The sequence below is a fragment of the Pleurodeles waltl genome, chromosome 10 (assembly GCF_031143425.1).
Source record: "Pleurodeles waltl isolate 20211129_DDA chromosome 10, aPleWal1.hap1.20221129, whole genome shotgun sequence".
Taxonomy (NCBI): domain Eukaryota; kingdom Metazoa; phylum Chordata; class Amphibia; order Caudata; family Salamandridae; genus Pleurodeles; species Pleurodeles waltl.
This window is the reverse complement of record NC_090449.1, coordinates 625,303,383-625,316,647: the sequence shown is the minus strand read 5'-3', so window position 1 is coordinate 625,316,647 and position 13,265 is coordinate 625,303,383. Positions and strand designations below refer to the sequence as shown.

General features: G+C 43.2%; 1 protein-coding gene across 13 annotated transcripts in view; it reads left to right on the top strand.

The window, feature by feature from the left end:
- PRKAG2 (protein kinase AMP-activated non-catalytic subunit gamma 2) overlaps window positions 1-13,265 on the top strand; it is a 1,410,703-nt gene that overhangs the window by 1,396,084 nt on the left and 1,354 nt on the right. For 11 of the 13 annotated variants that reach the window (XM_069211100.1, XM_069211102.1, XM_069211099.1 and 8 more), the window contains one exon: window positions 3,654-3,747. In XM_069211100.1, the coding sequence (XP_069067201.1) occupies window positions 3,654-3,747 (94 nt within the window). Of the gene's footprint in view, window positions 1-3,653; window positions 3,795-13,265 lie in introns of all 13 variants that reach the window. The other 2 variants (XM_069211103.1, XM_069211101.1) reach the window with 1 other exon arrangement.

Below are 13,265 nucleotides of genomic sequence, written 5' to 3'. Positions count from 1 at the left end.
GGTAGTGAATAGGGATAAGTGTGTGGGGGGGTTGTCGTCAGGTTGTGTGAAGTTGTTCTATTGAGATAGGGCGTCAGCACATTGTTGAAGACCCCAACCCCCCCAATCACATGAAGTGCGGATGAGGACTCCATAAGTATCTCGGTCACCTTGTCATGTGCGGGAGCCTAGAGGTGGTGGGGGGAACATTATACACTAATTAGAGTAACTTCTTGCCGGTCCAAGTGACCCCTAGCCCCAACATATCTAACCAGGGGATCTGTCCAAAGTTGTAGAACTGTGAAGAATGGATTCTTCTTAATCAGGTTGGCCAACCTACCTAGATTCGGATGTATAACAAGAGTGTGCCAATGTGACATAAGCCCCGCTCCCCAGGAATTTACATTGTGTGCTCCTGATGTGTTTTTGTTGGAGGAGGACAACCGATGGTTGGATTTGTTTAATGTACTGGGCCTCATTTGATTCTGTCCCCCAAGCCATTTACTTTCCAGGAGAGAATGGACCTCTCCTTAGTGGCAGTAATTGGGCGTGCCTATATTGTGTAGTTAAGAGGAGATAAGGAGAGAAAAGTGGGAACCTATTATGTGTGTCTGTGGTGACTTTCCCAAAAGCAGAACCAAACCACTTCATACAAAGGAAACATTAAACTCAATACTGCATACAACCCCCTCCCTAACCCGCAAGGACCCCCTTGAGTGAAACCCCTTAAAATCAACATACGAACTGCTCAGTAAGGGTGATTGAGAGGTCTGTAGCCCACCACCCCCCACATGTATTCAATTACCCCAAAAAAGGTTGAGAGCTATAGTTATTGGGCCAGCCATCCCTGGCTACAGTGGCCCTCTATATGTAACACTAAGGTCCACTTCAGTTTTCTGGATGCGGCAGTATAGGGGCATGGGAACACAGTTAGATCCTCTGCAGGCCCCAGATCATGTGCCATACTGTACATCATGGGGCCACCTCAGTGGCAGCGGTAGATTGAGGTGGTGACATATCATCTAAAGCGTTTTCAAGAGCTTTTATTGCCAGCGTCGAAGGGTGAGGATCTTCAGTTTCGCAGCTCTGGCTTTCCCCTGTGCCTACATCAACCAGATTTTTGTCCAATGGGCAAGTTTGCTTCTCTTTGGGTACACGTATGTGTCTTATTCAGAGTCTGAAGCGGCTGTTTGGAGGTCCATTAGGCATGTTTGCTGCCCTGGGGAAGTCAGGGTTTTTTGGGATAGCCCCAAGGCCGCCATTGCTCCTTCCGTCTGGCCCCGTCCATCATGAAGGAACAGGCAATGGGTTCCTGATCTGGTCTCTGAAGTGGCCTGGACCGTTCCTCTAATCAGGCCCATTCTTTATCTGGGGATTGAAAGAAGGATTTCCCCTGAAAGAGGACTTTCAGCTTGGTTGGAAAGAGGAGCATGTATTTCCTTTGTCTGGTTTTGACATCATCGAAAGTGCGCCGCTGCTTTTGGACGTCCCTTGTGTAATGAGGAAAGATTACGATTTTAGAGTTATCACAGCACAGTTCGCCGAGCCTGCGTTCCTCCGCTGGATATCTCTGTCTTGGTAGTTGAGAAATCATGCAACTACCATTTGGGGGAGTGGCTCCCCAGAGCCCAGTGGGCCCCATCTATTATGAAACCAGAGTAAAAGTTGGCCTGGAGGAACATTTCACACGACCAGTTGGTTAGGAACTACACCATTTTGGGGCCCTCCACTCCCTCACAGAACCCCGAAAATGTACATTGTTTCACCAGGGCCTGTTTTCTGAGTCTTCCAGTCGCCATAGCAGTCTTTTTGATATTGTGGGTCTCCGTCAATTCCCTGTGGAGAGTTTTGACAGTTTCTTCCAGTTCCGAGATCCGGGATTCCGCTGCTGAGGCGCTTCCTGTCACATTAAGCACTTTTTTTTTTAAAGCATATCCTAGTATTTCAGAACCGTCATCTTGGAACCTCACCATAGAGGTGGGACCCAGCCCGTGGCCCTCTGCCAGCAGAGGGGAACGTCTGTTCAGAAGGATCCGCTACACTTGGGGACCATATTCCCCGTATGTGCCCAACTGCAAGGTCTCTGGTCTTATGCAGTCACTTGATCCCCAAGAGTCCCCCTTGCCACTCCGGGTTGAGGGGAGAGGCGAGACCCCCTCAATGTAGGCACCTATACCCCTGTTTGTGGTTCCCCTAGCACGATCCTGGCAGCGATTCAGGTTCACACCTTCACCCCCTCCGCATCACCACTCACTGACAGAACAGCAGAGTGGGGAATTTCAAGCTGCTGGGTGAATAAAGATTAGTCCAGTCAGCAGGAAGTGGGGCCAGAGTCAACTGCAAGCAGCCCAATATGTCCAATTAGCCAAAGTATTCAGAATTAGGCCCCTGGGCCTCACCTCACCGCGCCTCCTCAGGGGCTGACTGAGTCGGATGCAGGCCTTCTCTCTGTAAGAGGGGCTGCCTTCCGATGGTGGGGGAAGTTGGAAGTTGTCAGTGGCTCCAATTCCCCAGTTTCAGACAGGGGAGTGCCAATAGAGTATGCGGCAGGGCCCAGGTAGCGAGGCCTCACATCGGGGAGGAACAAGCACAAGTCTTTTCTAGGGAACTTGGGCAACGGTGCTGCTTGCCATGTCGCTGTTGCCTTGCAGGCCCACGGTTGATGGGGGCAGGTGTCCTCAAAGTCTCTCCCTGCCCCCAGTTCAATGCCACAAGTCCAAGCGGGGAAGGATAGTTGCTGCCCACTCCTCACCTCCAGGTCTGTGCCTGGTCAGGGAAAGATGGTGGCCGCTTCTTGTTTCTCCAGGTCTGGGTCTTCCTCTGATGTCACTGCTGTCTAGGGACCCCTGGGTCCACACACCTGAGCCTCCATGGTGTCAGCTCTGGGGTCCCTCTTGTCCCAGGATACTCTGCTGCACCACCCCATGCAACAGTGGATTGCGCGATTTCACCTGCTGTGCTCTGCCGTGCCGTTTATGTAAGCATGCCAAGGATTTCGGAAGGATTCAAAGGTGGCCAGCACAGAGCTCTTTCAAAGCGTCCAGCTCTGTGGCTGTGTTGGCCACACATCCCAGCTGCAATGGTTGGTTATTTTGATGGGAGGTTAGAGTGCATTTAGGAAAGGTTGGTAAAATGGGAGTTAAAATAATGTATCTGGGTGAAGATTTAAACTTGAATTATGTCCTAGAGAGAAATTTGTTTTTGTAGAAGATGAATCTAAAAGTTATTGGCCGTCTCCATCTTTTTAGCAGATTTATTGAACTTAGATGAATGTGATTTCTCTAAGACTGTTGTTCATTCCCGGTGCAAATGGCCAATCTTACAAATGTTTAATGTCTTAGGTACGGTTTGACTTGATCGGTGTTGAGGAGCCCCCTATTGCTCGGGTTGAGTTTGAGGCTCCCTAAAATCCTGTTTTTCTCAATATCCTTAAGGTCGTTTTTTTTGTTTGTTTGAGGAAGGATTTGTTTGAATTTATTTGAAGAGAATGGTCATTGGCTTCCTATTAACTATGATCTACATCTTGGAGACTTCGCCCAATGGAAGCATTTGTTGTATAAATAGAAGAATTGAAATTGATCTGTGAGGACATCATTAGTAATGAACATGGCTTATTGCTTCAAAAGATTTACAGTATAAAGCATTTATTCTGACTAATCCTTCATGTCTTACAGGTTCATCGGCTGGTAGTGGTAAATGAAGCTGGTAGCATCGTGGGCATCATCTCCCTTTCTGACATTCTACAAGCTCTTGTGCTTTCACCAGCAGGTATAGACGCTGGCCTCTGATTTGTGATTTTTCACATTCGTCTCCAGGTATAGTAGAATGCAGCGCAGCATGGTGTTGACTGCCTGGTTGTTGCACTGCACACTACTAGCCATTGCTGTGAGTGATCAAAGATAAGTGTTAAAATATTGTGTGTCCCGTCTGAGTGCATATGGAGACCCTAGTGCATGTTGGCCTTTTACATATTAACCGTTACTGACTGCACACATTTACTGCATGATAAAACCCACATATGTTTGGGGGGGTTATTTTGTGGGGGGGTTTTATGCCAAGAAAAAAAATGGCCCTTAACTGGAAATATTTCAGTGGCTGTTCGTTTTACCCATAATGCTATCAATCCGACATTGCAGGATAGACTTTACATTTTTTTGAATAGCGATTTGAGCTTTTTAATGTAACATTACACATTTCCTGAGATTTTTTCAAGTTCACCCACCCTCTCAGAATTGAGTCTCCGCAGATCCCTCAGCCCTTCTCGCTGCAGCTACATGCGGACACTTAGATCAAAGTGTCTACTTTGAGCATCTGCAACATATGGCTTCAGTTACAGTTCCCCGGTTGTTTCGTTTTTTAAGAATGTGTAGGACCTCAGGATCCAGGGTAATGTTCTGGCTGGTCACCTTTTTCTGCTATTCTGTGGCTGGAACTGCCACCAAAAATTGATCATTTTGGTTCTGGGCTATTTGCTATAATTGTTTCATAAACATTAAGAGAACATACTAATGTATGAAGCGGTATTGCATCTTTTCTTTCTAAAATCTGTGAAACTGGCTTCAGGATGTACATACACGTTTTTCTTGCTGGTGTGTTCTATTTTGATGTATTGTTATTTTGGCACCTATGGTTTCGCTTGGACCTTCTGGGACTCATCCCAAAGTGAAGAACAATGAAGCTGGAAAATGAATTGGAGGAGAATGGTTTTGTACGCCCCAGGCTCTCCTCCCTATTGCCTTCTCCATGCTTAGCCTGAATTTCAGGTTTTCATAAGTCCGTGGGATGCAGACGGATCCAACAGAAAAACACCAGCTTGTTATTTTATATAGCCAAGACAGTGATGCACTGAGGTACGAGTCATTGGTTGAGATGTGGCTCTTTTCTCCAACTAGAATTATTTAAGTGGTTGTTGGGAAAATTATCCTTTCTCACAAGAATCTGTCCTTTAAGGAAGTAAAACACCACTAAAATCTCAATAGCATGACAAATAAATTGGGATTTAAACTCCTTCTTACCCAAGTTCCCTACTTTCTCTTAAACTTGAATCAGAAGGATAAGATTAGTTTCCACATGGCCCAAGAATGACACCATACTTTATAATACGTACCTATACGAGCAGTGGACAAAGACAGTGTTGAATTAGCTTCCAAGGGCCCTATCTTCTAGGTCATAAAGGTCTCGTATACCAAAGCAAACACCAGGAAGGTAAATAACCATATTAGCAACTTCTCGTTCAGCAACCATTCCACCCTTTAATCCTACAAATGACATTCACAATGGGTGCAGTGGTCGGTAGAGATTCTAAGACTTAAAAAATATGTTACAGAGAGGCTTCTCAATAAGATTGTATGCCAACATCCCAAAGCACTGCAAACAATTTTCTATAAACCAGTCACATGGCATAGGTCTAAGGTCATGCACCTTGAGCCCACTCCTCCTCATCCCACAGCTGCCCAATGCTGCAAGTACTTTTTAAGCACATAGTAATCAACGTCATTGGTTCCTTTGAGTCAGCAGTCCAAGGCCATCGAGATACTCTAGTCCTGGTCAATATGCCACTTACATACACAGAGGATTTTGCAATGAGGAGTACTACCCCTTTCCTGCGACTAGTTGATTTTGTTCTTTGCTTGAGGGCCTATCATTTGAAATTGTTGATGAACAAGAAAACTGCTTTGTCACAGTTGGTAAAACAAACTTGCCACTCCTAGAATCAAACAAATATGCATCCTGACTGACTTGACATGCAGTACAATAAAACCAAAAAAACGTGTTGCGGAAAAATTTAGATCCACAGGGTCATGATAGGAATAATGTGTTTTTTTCTGGTTCCAGACTGCATTCAAATATGCTGAATATACCAGATATGATTGACTTGACACTCGTCTCTGAAGAAGCAGATATCACACCTTTTGGAAGGTCAATAAGTACACCTTGATCATCCTCACCTGACCTTAAGGCTGCAGAGGCTGCGCTCTTTTACCAATAAACATGTTTTGGCTGTATCTAGAAAACAGACTGGTCATTAGGAACCTCTGTCAAGATCATGATGACCATTAAAAGCATTACCAACAAACCACAATACTGTATTCTACTCCACTGGGAGTTTGCGTCCTGTACTTAGAGTGTGGCTTGCAGTGTGGTTCTGACTCAACAACATCCCGTAAACACCTTGAGGGAGAAGAGGCAAGGAGGCTACAAGGTGGGAGGAAATACCGGCAGCCGAGGAAGAGGCTGTTCTGCCTGTGCCAGTTAAAGTGCGGAGGCAGTCGGCATCGACCCATTCGGTTTGCGCACTTGGCGCCAGAAATTTACTCACCCCATGCCCTCTGCTTTCTACCTCCACTGTGTTTTTGGCGTTGACTTTCTGGATGGATGCAATCAGCCATCAAATCCCCCCAGGACCCCCATCCCACACACACAATGGCGACATCCGTTTAGACACTTGGGGCGGCTGGGATTGGGGCAGTGCAGATGCAGGGGACCAGCAGCTGCTCGGGTGGAATGGTGAAGCAGAGTGGAATGCAGCAAGGACGGGCAGACAGGTGTCAGGAACATTGATGAGATGGGGCTCTTTAAACGTTTTTCCTTTCCTGCAATCGGGAGGGTGGGGGCGCTGTACTACCTGGGCACAAAAGGTGGGGCCTACTGCATCCAGGCGGACCGAGGAGGCTACTTGGGTCCCATTGCAAGGCACGGTCCTGTGCAAAGGCATTAAATTAGTATAGCCTTCTGTTTACCATGTTAAAAGGCTGGTGTCTCTGAAGTGGCCTACTGATCCTTACCGAGCTGTTTCAAAGAGGAAAGAAGGTGAAAGGTGCAAAGAGTAAGGACCTAAGAAAGCAAATATCAGAACAGAACTTGTGCAGATTCAGATATCATAGTTTCAACAGAGCTCTCTGTGTATTTTTAAGGCCAAGCCTCCATATAGTATGATGGAGAAATCAAAAAGTAACAAGTGTTCAGGCCCATACTATGGAGTCAAGGGAGGACACCGAGAGCAACCAAAAGCAAGTTCAATACAACAACAATTTAAAAATATTAATGCAAGTGCACTATTTCGGCCAGGGATCACAAAACCTAAGGGTAAAACAAGAGGACTCTAACAGCGATTCCACAAAATAACTTATGTCTGTGTGGGCAGAGAGTAAGAAAGATACTGTTACAGCCAAAAATAAAGAACAACAAGAGGGTAAACTTCTACGACACTGTGAAACCCTGCACCAGGGGATATGTATATAATAAGAATACTACACATTTGTGGATCAGCTGCACGAAGTGCGGGATGTAAGGATACATCACCAGAAGAAAATAGGGGTGGGATTGCTGCTTCTGGAGCTGGACAAGCTGCTGAAGAGCTTAATATAAAGTGTTTTGCAGGGTACAGCCCTTCAAAGAATGAGCTTAGAAGAAGAGACAGCCCCAACTGAAGGAGCAAGTCAGGAAAGGATTACCGTATACCCTCATCTGGTTTAAATGGAGCAGCAATCAAACCAACGCTCGCAACAGTTGCAAAGGAAAAAAACATTTTCAGAACACTTAGAAAGTCCATATACCATAAGCAACCACATACAGGGTTGCAAAGGTAAGGGCCAGATTCACAGTTCAAGGAGCTAAAGTCCTGTCCGATCACTCCAGATGACATCGTACAAACAACTGTTGATCTTAAGGGATCCCTTGTGAACCAAGTAAAAGTATAAGCAGAAATAAATCCTCAACCTGAAAACAACGGTCTATTTGATACAAACAGTTCAAAAAGATGGCTGAGATATCAAAAGAAGGTAGCCTAACACATGCCGATGGGATAGACATTGCATAAATAACAGGTACACAATTTGAATTTAATATAGTTCGTGACAAATCACTATTAGAAGTCCTGTTAGAGGATAAACTATACGTAAATTATGATGAAATGCACTTTGTTCCATTCTCTCAGACAAGAAAAAATGGGGGTTGGCTCAGATAATCTCTAGTCCAATCCTGAGGGGTGTTCCGCATAATATTTGACAACAGGAAAATACTTCTTGCACTCAGCCAAGACAATATTCTGTAAAAATCGAGAATGGAAACTTTATCCTGGTAGACAGCATGAACTATGCAAGTTAAAAATAGGGCAAGAAAGGTTCCATATTAAGTGTACCCGAAATGGCAACAGTAAATAATCCCAGCTTCTGCAGAAGCAAGGACAGTGGAAGCAATTACTAACAAAGGTGGAAAGAGACTCCGAACAGAACATTGAAATCACATTAGCAATCCTGTGGCACCTGGTTTATGCTAAGCCTATTAACGCAAAGATGGAGAACATTAATCAACCTTTAGTAAATAACGGGAAAAGAAGCTGTTTCTTTAGCTAAAAAAAAAAAAAGTGGACATAGAGAATAAAAAATGGATAAAGGAGCACAAGCAACAATCCACTAAGATGAGCAGACCATTCAAGTAGGCCAGTTAGATAAAAGTATTCGAGTAGATACACATGAAAATGTGTCGAGACCAATGCAATCTGTTAAGTAGGTGGAGAGCAATAGTCCAAACACTAGTTTCCATTCCTAAAAGAGCATGGCAAATAAGAAGGAAAGACTGAATTCTGTGACAGTTGTCCCTCCCCCTCACACAGCAGGGCACTGAAGCAAAGACCAAAATAGGCATTCTTGACATTTCAAAACAGAAAAATGCAGAGGGGCATAAATAAGACAAAGAAAATGTAAATAAGGAGGATTAATAATAAAGCTTATAGAAAATTGAGTTTTCCTTGCCCACAAAATAAATTCGTTTAGGATCCAGAGAGCACTCATAATTCAATCCAGATGGTATGGGCACTGATGATGTGGAGGGTGAAAACCACAGTGTCTCAGCGGGGATCTAAATGTACCCTCTGTACTGAATATGGAAAACAAACCCACCGGAAAATTATATTTAAAAAACTAAGAATCCTGGGGTTGTTATTGCCTTGGACAACAATGATAGGCCCAAGGGACAGGTTAATGACCTATAGAAGCTGATACATTTAGGAGCTAAATTAAATTTTGTCTCAGCACCCCCACTAAAAGACTCACTTGTGTTACACTTGGTAGAAATTTTCAGCGACAGGAGAACCTGTCCATTTTTGAACCACGCTATAATGCTAATAATTTTTCATTCTGTCCCTAAGTTAAGCAACATTGGCTTTAGAGTCGTCGTGCTGGTTTTCCTGCTAACAAAAGAAATATGGAACAAAAGCTGATCAGCAAGGCCCAAAAACAATAAAATTCTATGTAAGAATCATTGTCGATCTAGCCTTGGCTGCCATCAACGACTTAAAATGTTTAGGGCTCGAACTGTATGAAATGATTCCCATTGATACAGATAATAGAAACGGATCCTACCGGGCAAGATGGATAATGGAAAAAAACCCCAAGTGAGCACTATGTAATTCAAGGTTCTGCAGGAGGTTCCAAACAATGAGGCGAGTCCATCTTGATTCCAGCTTTTAGAGCTCTTCAAGTTTGGAAAGTATGACTGAGATCGCATGGTAATATGACAAAAGTATGACAGAGATCATATAGTAAGAAATAAAATAAGATCAATTAAAAGGACATATGCAAGCCATCCACATACAATAGAGCATAAGGGATCCCCACATGATTGTAACCAGATAGCCTCAGTGATTACCCTGGAAGGGATCGTAGCCAAGCCTTGCTATTACTGATGGGAAGTTATGAAACCTAATCTCAAGGGACATTGCAGATTTAAAAATAAATTGGAAGTTCTTTTTAAAAGAAAATAAAAGCACTGTGGTCGCCTTACAGGAAACCTGGGACATAGACGATGTACTGCTTGAGGTCCAGCAACCACATACTATAATGGCTGTGAAAAGGAAATATGGTCACCCTGTGGGTGGCCTATGCACCTTAATCTCAATAAAGAGTATTATAAAGAGAGAGATAATCTTATTAGAGAACTCCAATTTCTTGGCAATTGCCCTGGTAGGCCTTGGGGGTGGGGGTGTTAGAAATTCCTCTGGAACATGTAACATTCCTTGATTAATTCTGGTTAATATTTACATGCCACCAACTGTTCAAGACCAAATTACGTAGAAGACGCTCTCCGCCCTCCTACAGGACATTGATATTAAGCTCCCAACCAGCAGAAGTCTTTTATTGGGGGGGACTTCCGTGCAAAAATAAAGTCTGTAAAAAGTATGGAGAAGAGCAATTCAGCATTGGATAAAGTCTGGGTATCTCTCCACCCCCTCAGATGCTTAACATAACACAAGAAAGCCTGAGAGGGAAAAAGTTAGTGAGCATTTTAAAAAGTTCCAATTTAACAATAATAAATGGTAGAAATCGGAGTTTTCCAGCCAGCAATAATACGTTTAATAACGGAAGGACAAAATCCTTGTTATAATATTCTGTGTTCTTATCTCTTAACTTCGCATTAGTGAAAGACCATGCAATAGGGGAACAGTTCAGGAGCGATCATAACTACTTATGGGTCCTTTTAGATCCCAACACAAAAAGCAGAGAATCTTGGCATGAAAAGCAAGTCACAATAATAAAAATCAAGTAGGATTGTATGGTCACCACGATTAAAACAACAGACCACAAAACAGTTAATAGTTATTAGGTCGTTATACAGTGAAGAGCAATAAACACAAAATAGGCGACCTACGCAAGCCTAATTAAACAAATCCGATAGGAAGCAAATAAGAACAGAAATAATAGCCATACTGCGAGGAGGTATCGTCCATCTATGCAGGAAAAAGCAAGGGAAGAAAAAAAAACAAAATAGCTTTTAAACAATTCCAAAACCAACTCCAAAGGAACCTTTTGTTAAAAGACTATAGAAAAGAATTAGAAAGGCAATTGAGTGCTGATCGGATGAACAAATCATAAAGATGGGTCCAAGTTACGGAGTGGGAAATCAAAATTATTTTGAGACCTCATAGCCAAATCACTGGGGTCAGTGAAACAATTGGTGGCATATACTGTGACTTAGGAAGCTTGGATCTAATATATTGAGGATCTTTACAGGATAAAGGACTACATGGGAAATCAAGGAGCAACCATTAAAGAACAGCAAAGCTCAAGAGAACTGCTGTTAACTCCTGACTGGGTGGTGTTTCCGCCCCCACCCCCCACCCCCACCCACCCAACAGTAGTGGAAATAGAAGTGTCAAAATGGAATCTGAAAACTTCAAAACCACAAATTCCAGATAGTCTGGCAGCAGAGACCCTGAAACTTGACACCAACGTGTGGACCAAAGTCTTAGTTCCCTTTTATGAGGCTTTTCTCGAGGGAAATTTAATATTGGAGTTCTGGAGGGGGGATTTAAAAAAATGAATAAAAATCTCTTCAGTAATTATAGGATAATCACCCTCTTAGACTTCCCGATGAAAATTTGCACAAAGCATTTATTAAAAAGTCTGGAAGAATTGTTGGAATTGGAAGAGATATTGGATTGCCTACGACTCAACTGGGTTTTAGGGACAGGCACTCAACTATAGATGGCTGTCTGACTCTACAATTACTGACAGAAAAACGAATCTGTAAGTCCAATCAGCTGGTCTGTGGGGTTTATATAGAGCTGACAGCCGCGTTTAACAAAATAGAGTGAAACTGTGGAAAAAACTGGCAGACAGGAAATATTCTGCGTGATCTATTAAAACCGAACAGCCAGCTTCATGAAGGAACCTGGACACAGGTCGAGCTTTGGAGTAACTGTTAGCAATCTCAGAAAACACCCAACCCAGTTTGCAACAGGGATGTATCATGGCTCTGTTGCTGTTCTCAAACTTTATATCAGACATCCTAGAGGCTTTGAGGAATAGTCCGTGCATTTCCACCAAAACTGCCTTGACGACTCAATACCTCATATTTTTTATGAGGATGATACTGTGCTCCTACCAGTGCACTACAACTGGAACTGGGACAAATAAATATATTTTTTAAATATTACCAGAGATTTACTAATTATGATGACTAGCTTGTGGTAGCTTGTCCATGCTTGTTATTAAGATATATAATGCACACCTATTTGAAGGAGAAAACCCGAATTCTTTGGCCGGTGAGTTTACAACATATACCAGGGCAATTAGAGGGGGGGAGACAAATCCTGAAAAATGGCCAAAACCCAAGTCTTTGCGGGAAAACATCTGGTGAAATGCCAGGTGAGAGAGCTTGCATTTGCAAGATATGTAGAGGACTAGCTTAAGCGATCCCCAAATGCTGCTTTCCCACTACTGCAAGTCTAAGGAAACCTTACCTAATTCATACAAAAAAGTAGAAATATCCGAAAGTGGGCCCTGAAACTGAGACTAGGGCAACTCCCGGCTTTTATAGACTGGAAGTTTGGTGCCACCAATAAGGACGTGGATAAAACCACATGTAGGTTTTGTAAATCCGGTATCTATCTCTTCAATACGCAATTCTTTTCTGTAGATGTTTTATAAGGGAGTTAAGGGCCATCTTAATTCCAGTTTTTAGATCTCTTCAAATTCGGAAAGTAAGCACTGTCTTTGGTGATGAATTGTAAAAATATGTTCTGTTTTAAGTGGACTAAATTCTTTGAAATGATTAGAGGGAAAATTAGGTTATAGGAGTTTTAGGGGTATTCGAAAGTGGGCTTGCAAGTGGCCTCACTGGGAGGTCCCCACAGTATCATCTTAGAGGTAGGTTTTGTTTTTAAATGTGATTGGGCTGAAGGAATGACTTAATAGGATGTGTTAACCATCTGGTGAAAAATCTTGAAAAGGTGATTTTTAAAGTGATATATGATTAGAAATGTTTGTTTGCCTGATAGCAATTTATCAAACATATAACATTAAACTGCAGTGAAACTAATCATCACCTTCTAAAGAAGCCTTGTCTCCTCCCCCTTTACTTCATTTTCTAGGTCACCTTCCTTCAGCTTCAAGAATTGCAGCAATACATTTACACTGTTTGGGAAAATCACCTCACCTCCACCTTGTGCAAAAGGCCATATGAGAAGTTTTCAAAATAGATCTCACATTCCTCCATTACAGCAGCTCATTCACAATACTATGCAAGCTACATACACAAACATGCACAGCATACACTTGCAGTGTTAGCACTGGGATTGGGTACACACAGAGATGGGGATCTTTGCATGAGGGAACCAGTAGTCTATATAATTGGTCACAACTATGGATTCCCAAATGGCATGCTGCCACCACGGCTGTATGTGCTACGCCAACGAGAGGGACAGGAGTCTACTGTTTATCAAGGAGAGCATTCTCTTTACTCCAGGGCAGGTGCAGGACCATACACATCAAGTGACAGACCTGAGG